The 22,698-nt window shown below is 43.2% G+C and overlaps 1 protein-coding gene across 1 annotated transcript in view; it reads right to left on the bottom strand.

Moving 5' to 3' along the window:
• Positions 1-8,822: 8,822 nt before the first annotated feature.
• The window catches only part of DAW1 (dynein assembly factor with WD repeats 1), a 28,773-nt gene continuing 14,897 nt past the window's right edge, over positions 8,823-22,698 (bottom strand). The window contains exons 8-13 of the mRNA XM_037521924.2: positions 20,902-21,008; positions 19,984-20,086; positions 18,834-18,948; positions 13,470-13,546; positions 11,544-11,706; positions 8,823-9,202 (exon numbers count right to left, since the gene is read on the bottom strand). Of these exons, the coding sequence (XP_037377821.1) occupies positions 9,168-9,202; positions 11,544-11,706; positions 13,470-13,546; positions 18,834-18,948; positions 19,984-20,086; positions 20,902-21,008 (600 nt within the window). The 3' untranslated portion in view covers positions 8,823-9,167. The remainder of the gene's footprint in view (positions 9,203-11,543; positions 11,707-13,469; positions 13,547-18,833; positions 18,949-19,983; positions 20,087-20,901; positions 21,009-22,698) is intronic.

Here is a 22,698-nt window from a genome sequence, read left to right as displayed (position 1 = left end):
CATTCATTAGGAATTCTAGTACCGAGCAACTTGTTTGGCCCATAGCAGGCACCCAAGGAACACAGATCAAATGAAGCAATGAGTGGACAATATGGCTGGAGAAGTAAAGCATGGAACAGAGAGATGGATCATGAAGCACAGTAAATGTTCCAGAATCCAGCCTGACATGTAAGCACATCCAGCCATGGAGAGCAGGAAAAAATGCAATAGGAGCTGCAGTTGGAGGATGAAGATTGAGGAGTGAAAACAGAGACTGGAAATAGCATATTCAGGCATGTTATATAAGCTAGACTAGACAAAGACTTTGTGTATGCAAACAGAGGAGAATGTTTGGAAGATTAGATCATGACCAAGATTCGGCATGAATAAATGCAGAACTTTATTACTCTTTAAGCTAGTAGTTCTTCCCTTTCCTTCTCTCTGACTCAAAAAAATTTTGTTGATTAAAATCAGGAGGACAAAAAGCTTGTTTATTTTTTAGTGATGAAAGCTCTTCTGATTGAAGTCAGGTGTGGAAACCAGTGGTTTGTGTGCTCGGTCTCTCACTGGCAGGGAGGAACAGCTAACATTCCATAATTAGAAAATCATTGCTAAATTAATCCACTCATTGAATCAATCAATCACTCAGTCATTAACTATTTGGAGTGCTCTACCATGCAACATTCTGAAGAAATTCACAGAAAAGAAAAGACCAATCCTAGTGGTGAAGCCAGCTTGAGAGATGCTTATTCTCCTGCTGAAGATCTTTCCAGGCAATAGAGACCCTGACAGGCACCCCTCAAAGGGCTCTGGAATTTATATCAAAAACAAGTAGACCCTGGTAGAGGCAGCTGACTGTTGGTGAAACTGGATCCGCTTTTGCCAGGTTTCCCTTTGACCACCTCTTTCCTCCATGCACGTGTGCCAGAGCAGGCAAAAATAAAGCACCGCATCATAAAAATCTCTGAAACGCTGGCACCATGCCAAGCTGCTTTAGAGCCCACACAGACAGTGCCAGAGGCATCCTCTTCACTCTAGTGGAACAGATGCTAAAAATGTAAAATAAGAGAATGTCATCTAGTAGAAGAGGGCAAAGTTGGGGTGAACAGAACCTTGTCCTCACCCCCCACGGTGAAGAGCCCACCAGCCTCCATTTGAATCTGCTGTCTGTCCCCTTCAGTGTATGCAGGGGGAGTAAAGCCTGGACAGAAATCTCTGGCCTGACACACATACAGCAGCACCTGAGGCTGAGCCACAAAGGCTACCTTTTGTAGACCAAAATTTGTCCAAATTGGCAATTACATAGGATTTTACCTGATTATTTATTCCTGGTAATAACACACAGGCACAGACACTGCTGCTGCCCTTCCTGTTGAAGGAGAGCGTATGAATGGCCATATGCTCTTGCCTCAGGCACACCTAGAAAATAAGTCTCCTGTAGCCTGGGGATAAAATGCCCAGCTTCATCCTCTCCTCCAGGAAGATATACTCTCTGTGCAAATGGGGAGAAACCCACACCCAGATTGAGCAGAAAGTCAGGCCACCCGCCCTCAAATTGCTATTTCCATATTTAAAGACAAGAGTGTGTGTCCTAGAAACACTGGCAGATGACAGCGGGTACAGATGAAGAAAAACACTGATGGAGCCTCCCTGGTGGCACAGGGGTTAAATTCTCGTACTACCAAGCTGTCGCCAGCCGCTGGGGCCTGAGTTCGATCCTCGGCCAGGTTGCTGAGCCACATGGCACAGCAGACCTCTCCTGTCTCCCTGCTGCTCCCCTCAGCAGTGTATTTCAGTCAATCTGCCTGTTCTGCTCCCCACTCTGTCTCTGGTGAGAGGATTCCCTCTCACCCCCTGCACCTCTGACCCTGCACTCCAGTTCTTCTATGCATAAATAAATAAATAATAAATCCTGAAAAAAAAAAAAAGAGCACAGAGAAGAGGGAAGTGATGTTACAGACAGAGCCGGCCCCACGCCACTGTGTCCACATCAGTACCGGGACTCCCTCCAAACCGCTGCCCCACACAATGACTCAGCAACTGCAAAACATCCCAGTGCATTCAGAAGCCAGCGACAGTCAAAAATAAATTAATTTAAAACAAAAACAAAAACAACAGCACAGCCCTCTGGGGGGACGGGATGGCTTGGAAGCAGGGGGGAGCACATTACTGAGAAGTCCAGGGGGTTCCTCACACATTTGGCACAAACCCACCCCCAAAACCCTACAGGTGAGCATACTGGAGGTGCTGAGGGGGAGTGTGTCTGACATCACTTTAACTGAAGGGGCAATGGCTTCTTGGATTGTCACTATGAGTAATGAAAATTCAAATTTGAAGACATTTGTCAGTTCCCCCAAACATATCAGTCATTCAAATGCTAATAGGCCCCTCAGAAGAAGCACCCACGGAGGTCTTTCCACACTTAATTCTTTATATACTTGATAAATTCCTTCTCATTTTTCTAATAAATTATCTTCTTAAGTACTAAGAGAAGGGTTTCAAAACAAAGTTTTAAACTCATCTCATGTCATTTGCATGCCATTCCTCATCAACAATAATTAGCATTGCAGGACAGGCTGGATGAGGTTTAACTAAATTCCAGGGTTTGCAAAAGGAGAAAGTTATTGAAAAACCAGGCAGACACAGTAAACTAGTGTTTACTAAGCTGAACCAAAATTTTATTCACATAACTTGAATCCAAAAGAATTCCTGAAAGAACACTCAAAATATTCATGGCATTTATTTTATTCCTGGTTTCTTAGCGAGGATGAACTGGAAGATTTTTATGTCTATAGCAGGGATACTGCAATCCATAATGAATTCATGAGAAAATATGACTTGAATGTGCAAATGTCCTCTACTCTTAAATCCTTTGTATCCAAGTCATCAATGCAGAGCCCAGTTATATTATTAGATCATGAATTCAATGTTTATCAGACACCAGGTTTTTTATGGATCAATTAACTTACTTAATCCTGACAAATCCCCCCATACTATTACTGATTCCATTTTATAGATGAGAAAATCTAGTCAAGGCATATTTGAATACTCAAGGACCCAAATAGAGTAATTGATTAGGGTGTTAACACAGGCATTCCAATTCCAGAGTGCATGCTTTTATTTTATTTTTTAAAGATTTATTTTTTTATGCATACAAGAACTGGGGTACAGGCCAGAGGTGCAGGGGGTGAGAGGATTCACCAGAGACAGAGTGGGGAACAGAACAGGCTGAAATACACTGCTGAGGGGAGCAGTGGGCGAAACAGGAGAGGTCTGCTGTGCCATGGGGATAGCTCCCTGGCCGGGATCAAACTTGTGCTGCAGTGGCTGTGGATAGCTTCATAGGTTGCATCTTAACCTCTTGTGCCACCAGGGAGGCCCAGAGTGCGTGCTTTTAATCTCCAAATTCTGTCAGCCACTTTCTCCCTCCACCCAAATAAGAAGCGTGACCACAGCTGGGAGGCCACCAAGCCCCAGGGGACCCCACCTGAAAATCCCCTGCCCACAGCACTGCACCATCCTTCTTCTGAAATGTCCCAAAAATGCTTGCTTGCCCTCTGGCAGCCAACCACAGGCTACCAGGTGTACCTGAGCACCAGTTATAAAGTCACCCCACTTTCAAAGCCCCCACCTTCATTATTAGTCCTTGCCAATCAGAGCCCATCCTGTATTTCATCTTTATGCGCTAAGAAACTGACCTTCATTGAGACTTAAATTCCTGATGAAATGAGAGGGGCAGCAGTTGGGTTGCCTTGATTCAGTTTATGAATAAGCAGTCTTTGCTAATTTAGCCACAGACTTATTTTTGTCTTTGACATCCAAATACATGTTGCTTTGACCCTTTTGATTTATAGTTATGCTAAAATAATAAAATTCCAAATATTCATAAACCTTGAAAATTGAAAAAAACTTTCTTAAAACATAGAAAGAATTCATGGTACACGCTGGTCAAGTATTAATATTAAAAGACAGACTTGAATGCTGGATTTCTTCATGGAGTGTGTCATTTTGAGATAAATCAGTATGACATGCTTTCCAATAGAGGGTTCTATAGAAAAAAATACCACTATGGCTTATTCACCTGTGGGTTTGCATCCTCAAAAATAGATGGAAAATGTTTCCACGGTGCATCAGGATTAATGAGATGTGCCATTTGGCCCAGATATGTCAAGCCTGTCCACAACCTTAAGCCATAGCACATAGTTATATACTCCGCGTAGTCCAGATCTATAAAGGGGAGAGAATAAAAAGTCTGCTCTGTATACCCTTCACTTGTAACTGCAAAGAAACGAAGACTTACAGACCAGAAGATAAACACTGCCACCTGCTGAGACAAGAGAAACGAAAAAGCATGCAAACTCAGACACTTTCTTTTTCTTTTTTTCTTTTTTTTAAGATTTATTTATTTTTATACAAGAGCTGGAGTACAGGCCAGAGGCACGGGAGGGTGAGAGGATTCACCAGAGACAGAGTGGGGAGCAGAACAGGCAGATCAATGGAAATACACTGCTGAGGGGAGCAGCAGGCACAACAGGAGAGGTCTGCGGCACCATGTGGGATTCTCACCGGAGGGCCGGCATCAAACCCGCACTGTCGAGGCTGCAGACAGTTTTACAGAACAGTGCTCATCCCACTGCACCACTGGGGAGGCCCTCAGACACTTTAAAACACGGCCACACTTTCTAGCCTTCATCAGGGAGTGCAGTAAAAACCGTGTTGTTCTTTACTCAGTAAACACATGGGTATCTGATTATCCCACAGTCCAAATAACAGTGTCAAAGACAACTTGATTCAAAGGGAAGTATCAACATTTCCCAAAAGGTAGAGTAAATGTCAGTTCTTGCCTTTGTTGCTTTCCCAACCTCCACGCAGCTTTCCTGGGGTCCAGCTTTTACATGCTGACACCTACTCAGAGACTCACTTTCTAGTGACCTGAAACTCCAATTAGAGGAAATTTAGGGAGAGAGAGAAAATGGTTTTGCCTCGATGTGCAGGATTCAGCAATGCCCCACCCACCCAACCACCCACACCCACAAAGCATTATCAATTTTCTCTATATTTATCATTCCTCTATATTTATATTCCTCTGTATTTATCATTATCAATTTCCTCTATATCAATTTTCCTCTATAAGTCAATATTTCATCCTAGGATTTATTGCTTACAAAAACCATGATGTTTCAGAGGGAACAGGAAATTAAGAAGGGTAGTTAGTAGGGGAAAAAGAGTCACAGCCATACCAACTCCCTGGTGGAATCTTCTAGATGTTACAATGAATTAACCTCAGATGCCTATGAGTTTCCACTTAATTTATCTTAAAACAGCAGGGTTAGCCTAAAGTGGCATTCCCAGCTGTAGACTCCTCTCAGACAGCCATGCCAAAGCAGAAGCATCACTCTTTCTATAGCAGAGAGTAGGTTCAGATACCCACGGACCCAGGCGTGACCATAATCGAAGTGGATTTGAGGGTTTTCACCCAGCCATGGGGAGGAAACTGTCTGTGAGAGAATCTATATTCCTTTTAACCATAAAGGTAGAGCTGGCCTGTTTTTAAAGTAAAAATATATATACCTGAAACTTACATAATGCTATCAACCAATGTGACCTCAAATAAAAATTTATTTTAAAAGTCCAAATTCAGACTCATTATTTGGGAAAAAAAGCATCATACTTCATAAGTTTATCTTTTATTTTATATTTATCTTTTAATTTATTTTCTTACATCATTGCTCATTTTTGTACGGTATTTGGTCTCTCCCCTCAGGCATCGTCCCAGTGGTTCTCCCACCACCATAGTCTTTTGTGCTGTCCCCTCCCCTGTTTTGACCCTCTGTCCCCTCCCCTGTTGGAGGCCTCAGGTCTATGGTCAGCTTGCAAGATTTGTCTTTTCTTGACGTTTTGTGCAGTTTCTCTTTATTCCACATATAAGTAAAACCACCTGATCATAATGTTTATCTTTTAAAAGTTATTTATTCAGGGGTTTCAAAAGATACTCAGACAAAAAAAAAAAATGCCTTCTATGCATTATATAAAAAAGATTAACCATGTCAGAAAAAAACAAAAAAACATGGGCAGCTCATCTGCATTTAACCATCACCAGCTAACAGCTTATTTGGTTATTTATAAAAGACAGCATTTCTAGGGTAATCCATGTCTGACCAACTATGTTCCCAATGATATTTCAACTTTATGAGGACAGCCCACTTTCACAAAATCCCATAAAAATCTAAACATAAGATGGATTAGGTTATAATCATCTATGTTGATAGTCTCACTTCTCAGCTTCTCTATTCCACAGAGAACTTTTACAAGACAATTACCCTAGAGTTCTAAATTTTAATTTCATTGCAATGCTAAGATACTAGATTAAAGTGAGTTATATTTCAAATTAGATTTCTGAGTAAATAATACTGTTCTTTCTTGAGAAATGTGTTTCTATAGGAAGCACAGATTTTTTAAGATGACTGCTAAGTTATTAATTATAAGAATAATAGCAAACATTTATCACCATGCTTTTTATGAGCCAGGTGTTCCTAATCCTCAAAACAGCAACTATTATTAACTCCACTTTCCAGATAAGGAAACTGAGTCTGACGTTGAGGAAACTTGCCCAGCAATTAAGAGTTGGATTCAGAATATCCATCCAAACTGACTGCATCCACACAGCTTCACTTTTATACTAAAATACTCCAGGTGAAAAATAAAGTGTGTATATTAAACCATTTTTCTTATGACCTTCAGTATTTAAATGCTTGTTTTTTTAAGTAGTTTGGGGTACCTGGAAATGGTAATAAATATTCTATAGAGAAAGTTACCTCACAAAATAAAAATGAGGATCAAGCCATTTTCTGTCAAGGATTATCCCACTTAAATAGGTCCGTGAGACCCAGGATGAGAAACATGGGCACACACTGACTACTCTCTTACCTGATGTGTGAAATCACATCACTACCTTTCCTACAGCCATTGAAAATTTAAGAAGAAAACACAGTATCAGCGTCCTTTAGAGTTTTTAAAAAAGTAGCAGGAGTCCGCCCCACCCCCACACGATCTCCTGTAACACAGATTTCTTGGCTTCACTTTCTGCACTTTCTCCACCTGCAGCCACCCGAAGTCTGCGTGTATTTTGCGTTACTTTTGCTTTTTATTTCTTGAGGGCTAGACACCGGAGGGTGATCTGAGGGGTGAGTCTCACCCACTCCCCCCTTGCTCCTGCACCTGATGCTCTTCTCCCATCATTTAACCAGGTACACTTAAGAGCAGGGACGAAGGAGCGGAAGCCCAGGAACCAGCATCATTCCTATGTCTCATGTCTTTGGTAAATGATTGAACTTCAATGAGACCTTGAAGTTCACCTTCCTCATTTTCAAATCAGGACTATTCGTTACCTGCTTTCTTTTTTTTTTTTTTAAAGATTTATTTATGTGTATAAGAACTGGGGTATAGGCCAGAGGTGTGAGGGGTCAGAGGATCCACCAGAGACAGAGTGGGGAACAGAACAGGCAGATTGACTGAAACACACTGCTGAGGGGAGCAGCAGGTGAGACAGGAGAGGTCTGCTGTGCCATGTGGGTAGCTCCCTGGACAGCTTCATAGGTTGTGTCTTAACTCCTTGCACCACCAGCGAGGCCCCTAGTTATCTGCTTTCTAACAGTTGCCAAGAGGGTTAAATGAGATGATCTGCCTAAGAGGTGGGGGGTGAGGTAACTCTGGGCCACAATTAGTTCTCAGCCACAAGCCAATTATTAACAAGCAATTAAGTAAAATTCATATATATATATATATATATATATATGTATGTATATTTGCTCTGGATGCAGGCATCACTATTTTTACCTTCTGGTTTGACTTTTAACATTAGTTGTTAATACCCACTTTGGCATGGAATCAGGCTGGTGTTTGGTGGTTTCTCTCATCCTCTCATTTGTTTTCCACCCAGACCTTTAAATTCAATTACCTGAATGTCTATTCTGCTTAACTTCTTTTTTCAGATAAACCTGCCTAGGTTTTTTCAACCCACTATGAATCCAGAGTAAGTTTGTTATTAAATGAGATCTATTTTAGTTTCTACACATGCTCCCCAATTTTATTCAGAGTAAGTCAATATTTGGGGTGGGGTATAGTTTGAATATGAAGGGAGGAACATCAAGCTTCTATTCCAAAATTACCTTTCACATGCTTAGTTGCAAGAAGTAAAATAACTAAGAATAAAATTTAGGGGTTTTTTTGAGTTTTTTTCTTTTTTAGACATTTATTTATTCATTTATATTTTACATCATTGTCATTGTTCATTTTTTAATATATTTTTACATCATTGTTCATTTTTAACAATGTTTGCTTTCTCTCCTCCCTCACCCCAGTCCTTTCACCCCAACACCTCTGGCCTGTACCCCAGTTCTTGTATGCATAAATAAATAAATCTTAAAAAAAAAAAGAAAGCCGGTAACAAGCAGTCCTGATTTAAAATTCTAGTCCCCATAGAGCTTCCTTCCCCAAGGCACCCGTGCACCATCACCTCAGTCCCCTGTGCTCCTCCCTCCCTCCCTCTGACCCCTCTCCCACCTCCTCCCCTGCAGGATGTCTCTGGTTTATAACTGTCTGTTTTTGTTTTGTTTCGTTTTGTTATGGTTTGTATTGTTATTAGTTCCCCGCCCCATGTCTTATTTGGTTCTCCTATATTCCTTCTATAAGTGAAACCATCCGATATTTATCTTTTTCCTTCTGACTTATTTCACTGAGCACAATTCCTTCTAGCTCCATGCTAAATAATGAAACTTTGAATCAAATTGCTGACATTTGTGTCTTCTTAAAAAGCACATCACATGGTATACAATTCACAAATATTTTTTTCCAGAAACTTTATTCAAGAGAAATGACAACAGCCTACCAAAGAGACACGCAATAGAGTCCCTTTCATTTCTCCTGCATGACGTTGTTCAAACATAAAATAAGATTGAAATAACCAGCAACGTTTGTCCAACGTCACGCTGATTCCTGCCATCTCCATCAAATAGGATCAAGAAATGGCACAACTGTACCAGTTTTAATGGTCCTATCTGCGAAGCAGAGGGCAGTGTATAAATGGTTGATGTGAAAAAGAAGAAAATACATGAAATATCAAAATAGTCTACTTCTGTCTGTGAAATCTGGGCCCGCCGCAGCGTCTGCTCCTGGGCGCCGCTCCTCCGTCAGCGCCATATCCTGCAGGTGTTATCTTTGCTGCCTACAAAACAAAATCCGCCAAGTTATTTTCTCCTTATTTCACTCATTTCACTCTCTCCTCTTGCAATGTGACATGTTCCGGGTCAGGGTCCACTCTGGGTGTGCGAGATGAGCTGGATTCTCAGCACCCAGCTGCGAGTTCCGGGGCAGCAAAGGAATTGTTGGACTGGGGATCTTTTTTGCTTTTAATTTTTTGCAAGACTCCTGTCAGCTCCAAAGGATGCAAGCTCCTGTCTTACACTGGTAATACTCAAGCCAGGATGCACCCACTCTGCTGACACCCTCTGCGTCCCCTCGACCACTGCTGTGGTCACACGGTGAACTTGGACATCTGCAGCCTACAGGAGACTTAGCTTATGAGGAGACAGCACTTTCCCCTTTGGGACATTTTTAAATGTCCATAGATATTTCTCAATTCATGGCCTCCATGAAATGTTTATCCTCAACCTCCCCCACTGCAGGACAGCCACCCAGGCAGCCTGGCTGTCCTCTCCCCAAGGGGCACCGTTCACATTCCCTCCACCAAAGCACAGCTGATGCCAAGCAGTCCTGGGCTGCTGCTTCTCTACACTTCAGGGCCAGGCACTCAGGGTGTGGGGTTAGGTCAAGAGGCTGCACCTGCTGTTTTTACAATGGCAGTGACCGCGCTGGCTGATTCTTGTCCACTTTGTGATTCTGCACCCAGCCTCCAGAGAGCAGTCCACTCAGATGCCTGCAGTTAACCCCAGTGGGCTCACCTAACACCTAGGACCCGCAATCCAGACACCGATTGCTCTGCAGAAGGCAAGACAGATTTGTCCACCCCACTGGCCACTATTCAGTACTTTGGGGCTTTGGAAACCACTAAATAAATCATTATTATCTTCAAAGAGCTGGGGATTTAAGAGCCGGCGTGCAAATAAGGCAAAGACACTAGCAGGTGGGGAGAGGGGAGAAGGAAGAGGCGCTGCAGCGCTAGCCAGCATGGGGGCACGTGGCTTCGGAAAGGCTGATCCTCGGAAACACCCCATTTCCTTCTCCCTTCCTTGGCGGCAGCTTCTTGAGAGCATTCTTGTCTCCACTGTAGCTGCCCCCTCCTTCCTCGTCATGGCCCACCATAAATAGATGGCGCAGCACGGTATCGAGGAGAAACACTTGAAACCGTAACCCCAAAGAAAGTCATCAGAAATTTTAGAACTTATTCATAATTAAGTAGAAAGGGAAATGTTTTAGGGCCAAAGGGGAGATGATTCTCAGCACTCTTGAGGTGATTTGAGTAGGAAGGCACCTAGCCAGTTAAAATAGAAACCAAACTTGAGTCTGGGGCCTCCCTGGTGGTGCAGGAGTAAAAGACACAGGCTATCAAGCTATCGCCCAGCCACTGCAGCATGAGTTCGATACCCAAACGGCCAGGAAGCTACCCACATGGCACAGCAGACCTCTCCTGACTTGCCCGCTGCTCCCCTGAGCAATGTATTTCAGTCAGTCTGCCTGTTCTGTTCCCCACTCTGTCTCTGGTGAATCCTCTCACTCCTGCACCTCTGGCCTGTACCACAGCTCTTGTATGCATAAATAAATAAATCTTTAAAAAAAAAAAACCTGAGTCTGTGCATTATAAGGACAGTTAAGCATTTTCTACACAGTGAGAAGGGTGGAGAGGTCGATTCAGGCTTCTGTGCCCTTTAATAGCATTCCTGCCCATCAGTGTCAGCTTCCTACTCCCTGCTCCCTGCCAAGAACCCCTGGAGAGGCACCACACAAGCATTGGGTGAGGAAGAGGAAGTTAAGTGGTTAATTTATTCTAATTATATTCCTACCATGCCATCCCTTTCCACAATCCAAATTAACCTATTCTCAGTCAGTTCTTACAAAATCTTGATCTAAAAGGAAAGTGTTGCTAGTATAATTCACCAAAAAAATTAATGGTTGAAAAATATGAGATATGTCTTCGCTTCCCCAAATACCAGTGCTTCCTCTTCCGAGAAGAAAACAACTTTGCTCTAAGAATAAATCTCATACATCCCGCTGTGGACAAGGCAGGCCGTGACTAGTGTGAGTGACAAACACTTAACATCAATGGAATATTAACCACTTGATGGATGGTGCCTGGAAAAATGCAAGCGGAAAGCAGGTTATTGAATCCCTGCTTTGTCAAGAGCCACTGAAATTCAAAATTCACGAGGCCTCTCAGGGTAGAGCTCACTCATCGTTATGTGATGCAATTAAAATTAAATGTTGGCCACAGAGGCACCAGGATGAGCCCAGGAGCCTGGAAAGGGGGTGTCCTGCGGGTCTTCCTCTTAGGAACTCTAATGGCCAATGGAAAGAGGAAAGTTAGGTGCTCGGAGCCCACCTCTCCCCACCTGTGATGATGATGTCGCCCTTGTAGTTGAAGGCGCAGGAGAAGATCTCGTCCGTGTGGCCCTCCAGCACCTGCAGGCACTGCCCCGTCTGGGCGTCCCACAGTCTGGCCGTCTTGTCGGAGCTGCCGGTGAGAAGGCGGTTCCCTTGGGGGTTGAAACAAATCTACAAAAGGGAAAAATTAAAACATTCTCATGGGTTCATGGACTGATACCAATATTTTTTAACCAGCCAAAAGGGGACATTTCTAAGCACCTGTCCCCTCCCCAGCCTGGTGTTTATTCTGCCAAACAATGGCTCATCCATGGTGGGGCAAATGTCATGGGACTAATAATATATGAAAATTAAAATCTAGACAGAAAGGTTTAACAGCCAACCCCTTCAAAACCTAGCGAGGAAGACCAAGCACCCTTTTCATGTGGGTCGTCCCCACCCAGCTTCTTACAAAGATCCCCAATGCCTTTGTCCACGCAGACATGGGCAGAGCCTGGTGGGGAGCAGATCACAGGCCAGACTCCTTCATAAACCCCAGTGTCAGCTCTGTAACTCCACTTCTGGCATCAAAGGCGGTGGGCCCTCCTTGGATAAGTGAACAACCAGGAGGAGAAAGACTTCCTGTCCTGTCATTCAATGCTGCACCCACCAGGGATTCACTGAGTCCCTCCCCTTCCCTGAGCATTGTCAGCAGATGCCATGCAGCAGCCACAGGGAGCTGCTAGTCCCCAGGCCTTTGGGCAGCCTGCTATAACCCTAAGTCCTCAGCTGCCTCACTCTCTACCCTTCTGTGACCAAGAACTTGACAAGGGCAGGGCCATGATTTCCCATCATGTGTCCCTGGTGCCAGCACCACAGGTGCAGGGACATGGGGGAGGTCCAGGACCCAAAGGGAGCCTTCAGAGCCCTATGACTAGCAAGCAGTGGGGTCACTCAATACTTGTGAATGAATGAAAAAAATGAATGCTTTTATTTTTACCCCATATAATTGTCATTCCTGGATGGCAATTCAATAAGTAATCTACCACTTAACAAGCATAAAATGCAATGACAGAGAGTTTAAGAATTCTACACACACACTGAAACAGGGGTGCACTTGAGAGGAACACACTGCACGTGTCCACAGCAACCAGCTGGGCCCTCAAAAGCACAGCCTGGGCTCTTCCTGCAACATGTCTCCCAAGCCCAGGCCTCCCCATCCAGGCCTATCTGTTCTAAGACCCCTGCCTATGGAGAGGGTGGTCTCTGCATTCCTGAGACCAGTCCTGGTGGACCAGAGGACAATGGCCACCACAGGGGGAGGTTTCCGGGCCCAGATGGAACCTTCGGAGCCTTGAAACTAGTGAGCCAGTTTCTCACAAGGAATTAGCAATTCTGGTTCTCGGCTGTGAGGCTAAGGAGTCAGGTGAGCTGGGGAGTGAGAGGCACAAAGTCCCAGCTTCTCTAACAAGCACTGATGACACAGCTAAGCCTCCAATCACAGTGTGGAGGTCCCTGCTCCATTGACTAAGCCATGGGGAGGGGCGACAGCTTTGAAGTTCCAAAATAGGTCATTTTATACTTTGTTAAGTGTTAAATATTTCCAGGAAATGCCGCTTCAATTACATCTAATTTACAGAACACTTAATATTTGCTGCACAGCATGATTTTTGCTTATTATGAACTTGTGTGTTTATGAGAACCAGGAAAAGCTCTTCATAAGTTTCTTAAATAGCTCTCCCAGGTATTTTCAGCTACTTAAATCTGTAGCTGATGGCTAAGGGGAGAACCATTTCATATTTTGTGAAAAGTTTTGGCAATTGTTTATTATGCTGAAATTGAGGACACCGTAAAAATAGTTTTTTAGGTAACTGATTTCTAGTCTCTTGGAGTCAATAGACTTATATTTTTAGTAAGAAAAAGCTTACCAAGCTTCAAATGAAAGAGCAACTCACCTTTGAAATTTCACCTTCATGACCTTCCAGTTTGGTGATACATTTCCTGGCAGTTGCGCTGAACACCCTGGCTGTCCCTTTGTGAGGGGAGGTGGGGATATACATATAAATGTGAATTCATCTGAATACAGCACTTTGGACCAAACACCTGGAATGATCTAAATGTCTCCCCTCTGACACATAAGCCCACCGCCTGCAGTGAAGGCCAGCCTCTACCTGAGGAGGGGAGGCCTGATTACCAGAGAGGAGTCCACTTTACTAGGCCAAGAGGGGTGGTGGGTGGGGGGGTGGAAAGGAAAGGTGGTAGGAAAAGGATGAGTACAGTTGAGAAAACTCAAATGGGATGAAGTAAACTATGCAAATGCACAGTGTGTCCTGCCCCTTCAGCAGCTAGGGAGGTACGTGGAACACAGGTGGACGAACGTGAGTTTCTCCTCTTCATGGATGGTGCTTGTGCCGCCATTTCCACTGAATTGAACCAATGTCAGACAAGCAGGGTTTCCATCGTGGCTGCAGTCTGATCCTCAGGCTGGCAGGAACCCACACACCTCTAGCTCCCCACCTGCACGGCAGCAGGGTGCTCAGCCTGCTCAGGTGCCCCCGGCTTCTTCCAGGAACTGCATCAAGCCCCCAGCTCACATAGCATCTGGCCCCGCCCAGCACCCCGGAGGTGTTCTCTGCAGAGCACAGGACAGTTCCCCTGGACTGCTGTAACCTGTCTCTGCTTGCCTCTCCCCAGCCCAGTCCTTCTAGCATCCGCAGCGGTCATGGGCTCAGATTCCTAAACTTTCTTAACCCTGTGATTTTACTGAAGCTTCTTTCCCAAAGGAGTAAGAGCTCTTGGGCCAGGTGTTGTTTCGTGGGTTTGTTTTCAGAATCAAGCAGCTGTATATGTGGCCCTCCACCCTCCATGTGGGCTTTTTTGTCTGGATTAACCCGTGCCTGGTCGGGGACTCTAAGCAGCAGGCTGCACCTGCAACTCTTCCTCTCACACAACTGGCAGGGGCTGTAGAGCAGAAAGCTCTACCCACGTTCTCTTGCTATTTAATCCGGGAGCTCATCATCCTCGTTGGCATCCTCAGTGCTCTCCTCAGGCCTGCAGCTGTGCCCAGGTCACCTGGGACGGACCTGGGTAATGCAAGCTGGTCCCATGAAGGTAGCCAGGGTGAAAGTAGGGGTGCTCCAGCCCCGAGCCTATTGGAAGAGATGATAGGGCCCCAGGTAGAAAGAGGAGGCAGGAAGCCAGAAAGAAAGGAGATTTTAAAGGGGAAAAAAAGGGGAAATCAAAACAAGTTTTGAGAGGCTGGTGATGAAATAAACAGCAGGACCAGCATCACACACCAAATATGAGTCAGCTCACGGAAGCTACGAGAGGGTCTTCCTAGAAGGAAACAGAGGCCTTTATTCAGAGGACTAAGAACAGGCGCTAGGAAATTCTTTCCAACAGAAAGAGCTAATAGGATTGTTTGTCCCCTGTTGCATCCCCAGAGGCCAGAAGTGCTTGAAGTCACAGCAGGGATTCCATCCTTAGCTGTAGGACTAAGGGATGGATGGATGGAGGGAGGAAGTAACCTATACTTGCCCTTAGAATTAAGGAATGGGAGAGTTACATAAGCACAAAAGGAAAGACTGCTGTAGTGAAACTGTTGTTTTAAAAAGTGACCAAATTTCTGGCTAAGTGATGGACACTTTCCTATTGCAAATGACAGCATTACATAGAGGTTAAATTAGCCAACGGGGAAGTTGCAGTCACTCAATTTCATTCATAGAAAAACAAGACATCAAAATGATTTTTTACTTACCTTTCTGGCAATGCCAACTTCAGGAGAAAATAGACAAAATGATGCAAGTTGCTATCTTAGAAATACTATGATTAAAAACATAAAGCTTGCTACTTTGCACTTTTCATCATGCATAGTGAAAAGATAAAATATACATCTGTGGCATCGTGTGCATTTAGGAGAGGTGACATGACCTAGTGTAGAAGCAAACCTGTCACGAGGTGACACAGCACAGTCATCAGGATGACATGAAGCACATCTAGTATGTGGTTCCCAAGGATATGACATAATAGAGCATGAGAGATGGTTATCAAGGGAATGATACAGCACAGTGTCACACCATCAGTGGTAACAAAGAGATGATGTACACTATAACATCATGAATGGTTAACAAGGAGAGGACATGGACAGATACATTTCTGCACTAGATGCGTTCCCCTTGGAGATAACCCACAATATGTCACCTTAAATTGTTATAATGGAAATTATATGTAAATAATTTAGAACTCTGTGGTTCTGAAGGAGGAGAAGCAGATACAGTATCTCATCATATGAAGTGTTCAACAAAATTGAGCAGACATCCTCATAAGTGGCTATTAAGGAGATAAAGTATACCTAGTGTTGTATCATACAGTTATCAAGGAGATGACACAACTGTGATAGAGCATCATAGCATCATTAATAGGACGGTGACACAATGAGTAGGGTTGTATATTATCATCATGGTGATGATCCTACATAGAACATCATAGATAGTTATTAAGGAGATCAAACATCATAGTTATTCAAAGATTGTTGTCAAGGAAATAACCTTGAAATACTTCAGAATGGTTATCAAGGAAAAGACACAGTCAAGGTATTGCACCCCACAAGGTATTCAAAGAGCTGATGCTGATACCTTGTAGCATCAAACATGGTCATGAGGAAATTAACCCATAATATGGCATGTGTTGTGGCTAGCAAGGAGAAGGTGACACAGATTAGCATCATGCATATTTATGAAAATAACAGAGATATAACATAGCATCATATATGGTATTTAATTTGATGACACATGTGTAGGGTAGCATCATACATCACCATTGAAAAGATGACATATCATCAAGTATTCTTTGAGATTCTCAAGGAAAAAATGAAGTCACATTATAGCATAATAGAAAGTTATAAAGGATGTGGATTAATTCACATTTCTATGAAGTTATCAAAACCATGAATGATGGCGTGACAACATGCCATCATTGAAGTAATATCACGGTATAACACATAATTGAAATATGATGCAAAATGTGGAATCGTGGATATGATGTCAAGGATATGATGCATATATTATGTAGCATCATACGTGGTCATGAAGGAAACTCTCATAGTACAGTGTCATACAAGCTCATCAAGAAATTTATGCAGACGTGATAGCGCTTCTGAAGAACATAATGTGGATATTGTATAACATCAGAAGATGACACAGAAATAGCAGGGAATCTTGACTGATTGACCAGTGAAGATAAGACACAGCAATCATGCAGCTGTCAGAAAGGTGATGCCAGCATACTGTCATCATAAATGGAGTCTAGTGAAGTGACATATTTTAGCATCACACAAAGCTATCCAGTTGTTGTCGCAGATCATAGCAGTATACATGCCCTCCACAGTCACCCATGGAGATGACACATAGCATGTGTGTCATCTACAGAGCACTTAAGGAGATGGCAACAAAGTACAGTGCCCCAAACATTTCATAGAGATGGTCCAGATACACTACAGAGTCATATAGGTGACACAGCAGACCCTTGTCCTCAGGGAAACAAGACTGACATATGACAGCATCACATATGGATTCCTAGGAGATGACACATATGGGGAACTGTACCATGCAGGGTTCTAGAGGACTGGATAAAGATTCAGCATAGCATCACACATGATTGTAAAGGTATGGCAAAGACTACAAGTTAAAACACAGCTGTCGAGTGTGTGATGTAGACACAGATAGTTCTTAACTGTCATCAGAGGGGTAGCACAGATTTAGGGCAGTGCTGTCCATGGTCATCGGGTAGATATCATAGGTGTGATGTCGCATCTTTGGTGTCTTCAGGAAGAAAAGACATAGAATCACATCACACTTTGTTATCCAGGGTGATGCCTCATAGAATAGCATCACACATCATTGCGTAAAGTCACAAGACAGCACAGAATAGCAGAGCATCAAAAGAGCTTGCCCAGGAGGGTGATGCAGATGGAGTGCAAGAGAATATGTGGTTATCACCCTCCTGGGCAAGCTCTTTTGATGCTCTGCTTTTCTTTAATGCAGGCAGAGCACAGTTTCATGACTGATTATCAAGGATTGCCAGGGAATGACAGAAAGTGTTGTCTTTTGTGTTCATCAGGAATACGTGGTATGATGGGGATGGCCCATCATTCAGTGTCAGAGGTTGCCATGCAGGTCATGATGAACACAGTATATCAGCGCAGAGGGTGGTCACTGAGACAATAGAGAGTCTGTATAGCATTACACCCAGCTTTTGGTGCAGACAGGGTATAGCACCATCCACCTTTGTCATCAAGATGACCCCTCCTAATAAATAAATACTAAAAAGAAAAATGACCCCTCCTAATGCACCAAACATGTTATCAAGAAGATTTAGCTGACATGGCATACATCATAGGATGCACACACACATACATCAGAGAAAGGAGATGTTGCAGGCAGAATGTAACATCAGAGGTGGTTTTTAAAATGTTGATGTGAACAAAGTGCATCAGTCACCAGGAAAATGATATAAATAGCATTGTGTCCACGGTCATCAGGAAGATGATGTACTTACTCCACAATCAGGAGATGGCAGAGACCTCCTGCAGTGATCCTAACTGTCACCAGAGAAATAGGAATCCTAAGTATTATTAGTGTCATAAGAGTCTTCTAGGGTGCAAATAAGGCATAGCATCAAATGGTTTTAAAAGAGTAGATGAGAACAGGGGTAGCATAGTAAATCACTTTCAAGGAGATGATGATATAAAATGCAGCATGGGTCCTGGAGGGTTGAGACAAACATAATGGCACACGTGGTCAACAGAGAAGTGACACGGATGGATTGTAGCATCACATGTGGTCTTCATGGAACTGGCTACCAATAAGATGATGATGAATTAGTGTGGCGTCATACATGGAATGAAGAAGAGGACATGCAGCCTGGCATCAGAAATGCTCATCACAAAGATCTGTTAGGCCCAATGGAGCAGCCCGTGTGGTCACCGCAGAGATGATGCCGATTTATTACAGCACCATGATTGGTGGCCACATTGATGAGGTCAACGTAGGGTGGTATAATGCATGATTGTCGGAGAAATGATGGGGAGCCTACCATTATATTAGGGTACCACTGAGATAGTGAAAACCTAGAATAACATCTCATGTACTTGTCAAGAAGGTGACCCAGATATAGTATAGTGACACAAATGACATGCCAGACAGAAGGTAAACATAGTTTCTATCATAACTGGTCATCAGAGAGATAACCCATAGTCTGTATTCATGAGTGTCTATCAAACAAAGCATAAAATAAATTAAATGAATGAATAGATTGCCTACCATCTGCTGAAGCAGTAGCAATTAACTTTCCGGTGTAATCAAAACAGCTGTCTAGTATTTCATCATCGTGGCCTGTTAATGTAGCTACACATTTTCCACTTGTAGTATCCCACAGCTACAATTAAAGAAAACAAAAAGACTGTGAAAAGGTTGAAGTGCAAACATGGGCAGAAGCTGTAGTCTTTGTGGCATGCTTGTAGCCGTTTAAATAAATGCCAGAATCACATGTATAATTTTCATGGATTCTGTGAATTCTACCTCAATTCATAACCATAGACCATCGCCAACCACCTAAGAAGGAACATCTTGGACACAGGGATGACCAAAAATGATTAGAATGGGTCAGTGCAAATTAGTAAAGGCGGGGAGGGAATCTCAAAGTACTTGCTTCACTGCTTGTGATTGTGGTATCCCGTTTTCATAGGAAGGTGATCAAATGATAAGGAGCTTGATCTAAAACTTCCAATTACATTAAAATCATAATGCATTTGATATGTAATCAACTAATAATCCCAGAGCATAAGCTCTTAGTAACTGAAACTTGTAAGTCTGGGAGGTGGTCTGTTGAGACTCCTTGACATTCATTCCAGTTAAAGTTTAATAAATGAGGGGCCTCCCTGGTGGCACAAGGGGTTAAGAACCGCACTATGAAGCAATTCACAGCCTCTGCAGCACAAGTTCAATCCCAAGCCGGCCAGGGAGAAACCCACACGGCAATGCAGTCCTCCCCAGACTCGCCCGCTGCTCCCCTCAGCAGTGTACTTCGGTCAATCTGCCTGTTCTGTTCCCCACTCTGTCTCTGGTGAATCCTCTCACCCCCCACATCTCTGCCCTGTACCCCAGCTCTTGCATGCATAAATTAATAAATCTTTTAAAAAATAAATAAAGTTTAATAAATGAATAGAGAAACTGTTAAGCAAAAATAAGATGCCTTTGAAAAATAAGATAATTTAGTTTTGAAACCATTACAACTGTTCTATTATATCATAATTCTTTTAAACTTAGGGAATCAGAAACTTTACCAGTTATTATGTCAAAGTTAGTATCTTAATTTGACAGTAGCTTTGAAATGTGTTAATATTCCAGTGAATATCTGAGACAGTAGGAAGGATACTCTAGAATTGTAAGGAAAGTTATGTCCTGAGCTCACCATGCATGTTTTGTCCATGGAGCTGGTTAACATCAAAGAGCAGTCCCAGTTGAACAAGGCACTACTAATCTCCGCACAATGACCAATCAAGGTATAAATCTTCCTATAAAATGGAAAGGATTCCCAATGATATAAGATGCCTCACTTTAGGAGAGGTGCACAAATAATGAGGCCAAGCCCAACATGCTAAGAGTGCAAACCACAGTTTTTACAAAATGATAATTTTTATGACAAACATGGTTTTGTTGTAGTTCAAAGAGAGTCAGTAAGACTGCTAATTTCATTCCAACAAAATGATGCTTAAATTGTAAACAAGGACTGACACTTCAGAAAGGCAGGAGATGAAAAATAATAATATAAAAATATTCTTGACGCATCCTTACATCAGATAAGTGGAGACCTAGCTGGTCAGATGACCTGTCCCTCAGTCTCCTTCCCCTGTGTCCTTTTGATTGTCACCCTTGGTAATTAGCCCATCTACCAACATGTGGACAAAGCCAGGTGGAGTTTTACAGGATAAATAGGCTAATGTAGTTAACTTCTTAGCAACTGGGACCAAAAAATAATTAGGAAGGAAACTGAAGTTCTTGGACTAATTTAATTTGATAAATTAGCCATGATTTTATTAATTCTTGATATCCAATGCCTATGGTAATGACAAGCCATTGAATCTGATTACAGAGTACATGGAACAAATAACAGATATAATCAGGCTATTGCTAACATTCTCCTTTTATGCTCCTGGTTGCTCTTATCTGCTCAGAATTCCAGGAAGACACATATGGTTATGGAACAAATTGATTTATATTTCAATGTGTCCACTTTCTAGGGAGTCTAAAGCATAGATTAAATAAAAAACAAAAGTTGGATATTTAACTTTCTGATCCAAGTTTAAAAATTCCCAAAAACAAACACTACCTGCCAGTGGCAGCATCCCACAGTGCCACCGTGTGATCAAAAGACCCAGTGATGATTCTGTTTCCCGAGGTGTCAAAGGACAAGGAGATGATCTCGGCTGAGTGTCCCTGCAAAAGAAGGGGATGTTGTCATGGCATCTGTAGATAAGACAGTTTCTATAAATGTGCAATGTCACAGTTGAAAAGAAAATGCTAGAAAAGGCAAAACTCCCTTGGGAGGAAGGAGAGCAGTGGCTGGGAGACTGGGAAAGAAACAGCAGAGAACAGGTAGGTGGCTTCCCTTGGGAGTGACGGAAATGGTCCCGAACTAGACTTTGGTGATTGCATAATTCTCTAACTTTACTAAAACATGATTCGTGTAATTAAAGCAAGTCAAACTTAACTCAACAATGCCGCTTGTTTGTTTTAAGAATGGAGAAGGGCATGTTTGGGAAATCAGCTGTTTTCACACTGTACGGAAACACCTACAAGCACCATCTGCTTTATGGGCTAATCACAGGTGACAGTCAAACGAGAAAAAACAGTGAAATAAAGATAGTTAGCAACGTTGAAAGGGGGACATTCTTATGACCATTCCCCACGAATAGATTAATAAATCTCTGGCCTTTGGACTGACTTTCCATGGGTTACCATCTGGGGCTGAGGAAAACTGCTCTCTCTAGTAAATCCTGCTTGGAGTAGAGTCCTTGTTTTCCTAATTATTTCAGTGGTGTGACATCATTACATTTTAAATAACATTAAAAAGTTCACTAATTAGGGCCTCCCTGGTGGCGCAGGCAGTTGAGCACCACACTGTGAAGCTGCCCGCAGCTTCTGCAGCACTGGTTTGCTCCCCGCCTGCCGGCAAGGGTCCCACATTGCACAGCAGACCTCTCCTGTCTCTCCCACTGCTCCCCTCAGCAGTGTATTTCAGTCAGTCTGCCTGTTCTGTTCCTCGCTCTGTCTCTGGTGAATCCTCTCACCCTGCCGTGCATCTGGCCTGTACCCCTGGTTCTTGTATAAAACAAATAAATAAATCCTTTTTTAAAAAAAAAAGCTCACTAATTATAGTTCCAATTGGCTGCAGATGACAAAATTGAAAGGTAGCATTGAAATTCTGATTGCACATAACAAACGTGTCTTCTGAGAGTAGACAGGCATGCAGAGGAGGGCTCCTGCCTTTCATGCTCTCAGGCACTTGTCTTGAAAGAAGAGGCAGTGGGGACCGTGACCCACAGAACTGGGGAGCACAGACATCAGGACGGTGAGGCTTACATCAAGAGTGGCAGGCGCTGTCATTTACTTAAAACCTTTGCTGTTTCTATCTCTTAGTTCATTTTTTAACTTTCTTAGAAAAAGTTCTCCTGGGAAAGGGGTCCTGCTGCTTATTGCTATTGTGTGTGTGTGTGTGTGTTTGTTCATTCGTTTTTCTTTCCACAGAGAATAGCGCTGCTTCCATGTGCTGGTTGGATGGGGTGGGAGGGAGGGTGGCCGGGCAAAGGAAGGTGCTGGACGTGCGCAGGGGACAGAGAGGGTCCCTGTGGAGGGTCCCCCCGCTCTGAGGCCGGTGCCCTTGGGACTGTCCACTCCTGCCACTTGTCCTTCCTCCGTTCAGACTTGGTAATAAGGAGGCGTCTGAGATGGGAGGGCAGAGGAGAAGAGTGGCAACAGCCATCCCCTTCTAGAACCTTCTGCCAAGTTTCTCCAGTTCTGCCCCTTCCAAAAAGTACCTGCCTCCGTCTCGGCTTTTTTGTTTTTTTTTTTTAAGATTCATTTATTTGTACAAGAACTGGGGAGGGTGAGAGGATTCACCAGAGAC

The sequence above is a fragment of the Talpa occidentalis genome, unplaced genomic scaffold (assembly GCF_014898055.3).
Source record: "Talpa occidentalis isolate TD23 unplaced genomic scaffold, MPIMG_talOcc4v2.1 talOcc4.3, whole genome shotgun sequence".
NCBI lineage: Eukaryota > Metazoa > Chordata > Mammalia > Eulipotyphla > Talpidae > Talpa > Talpa occidentalis.
The sequence above is the reverse complement of the archived record's forward strand: the minus strand, read 5'-3'. Positions and strand labels throughout refer to the sequence as shown.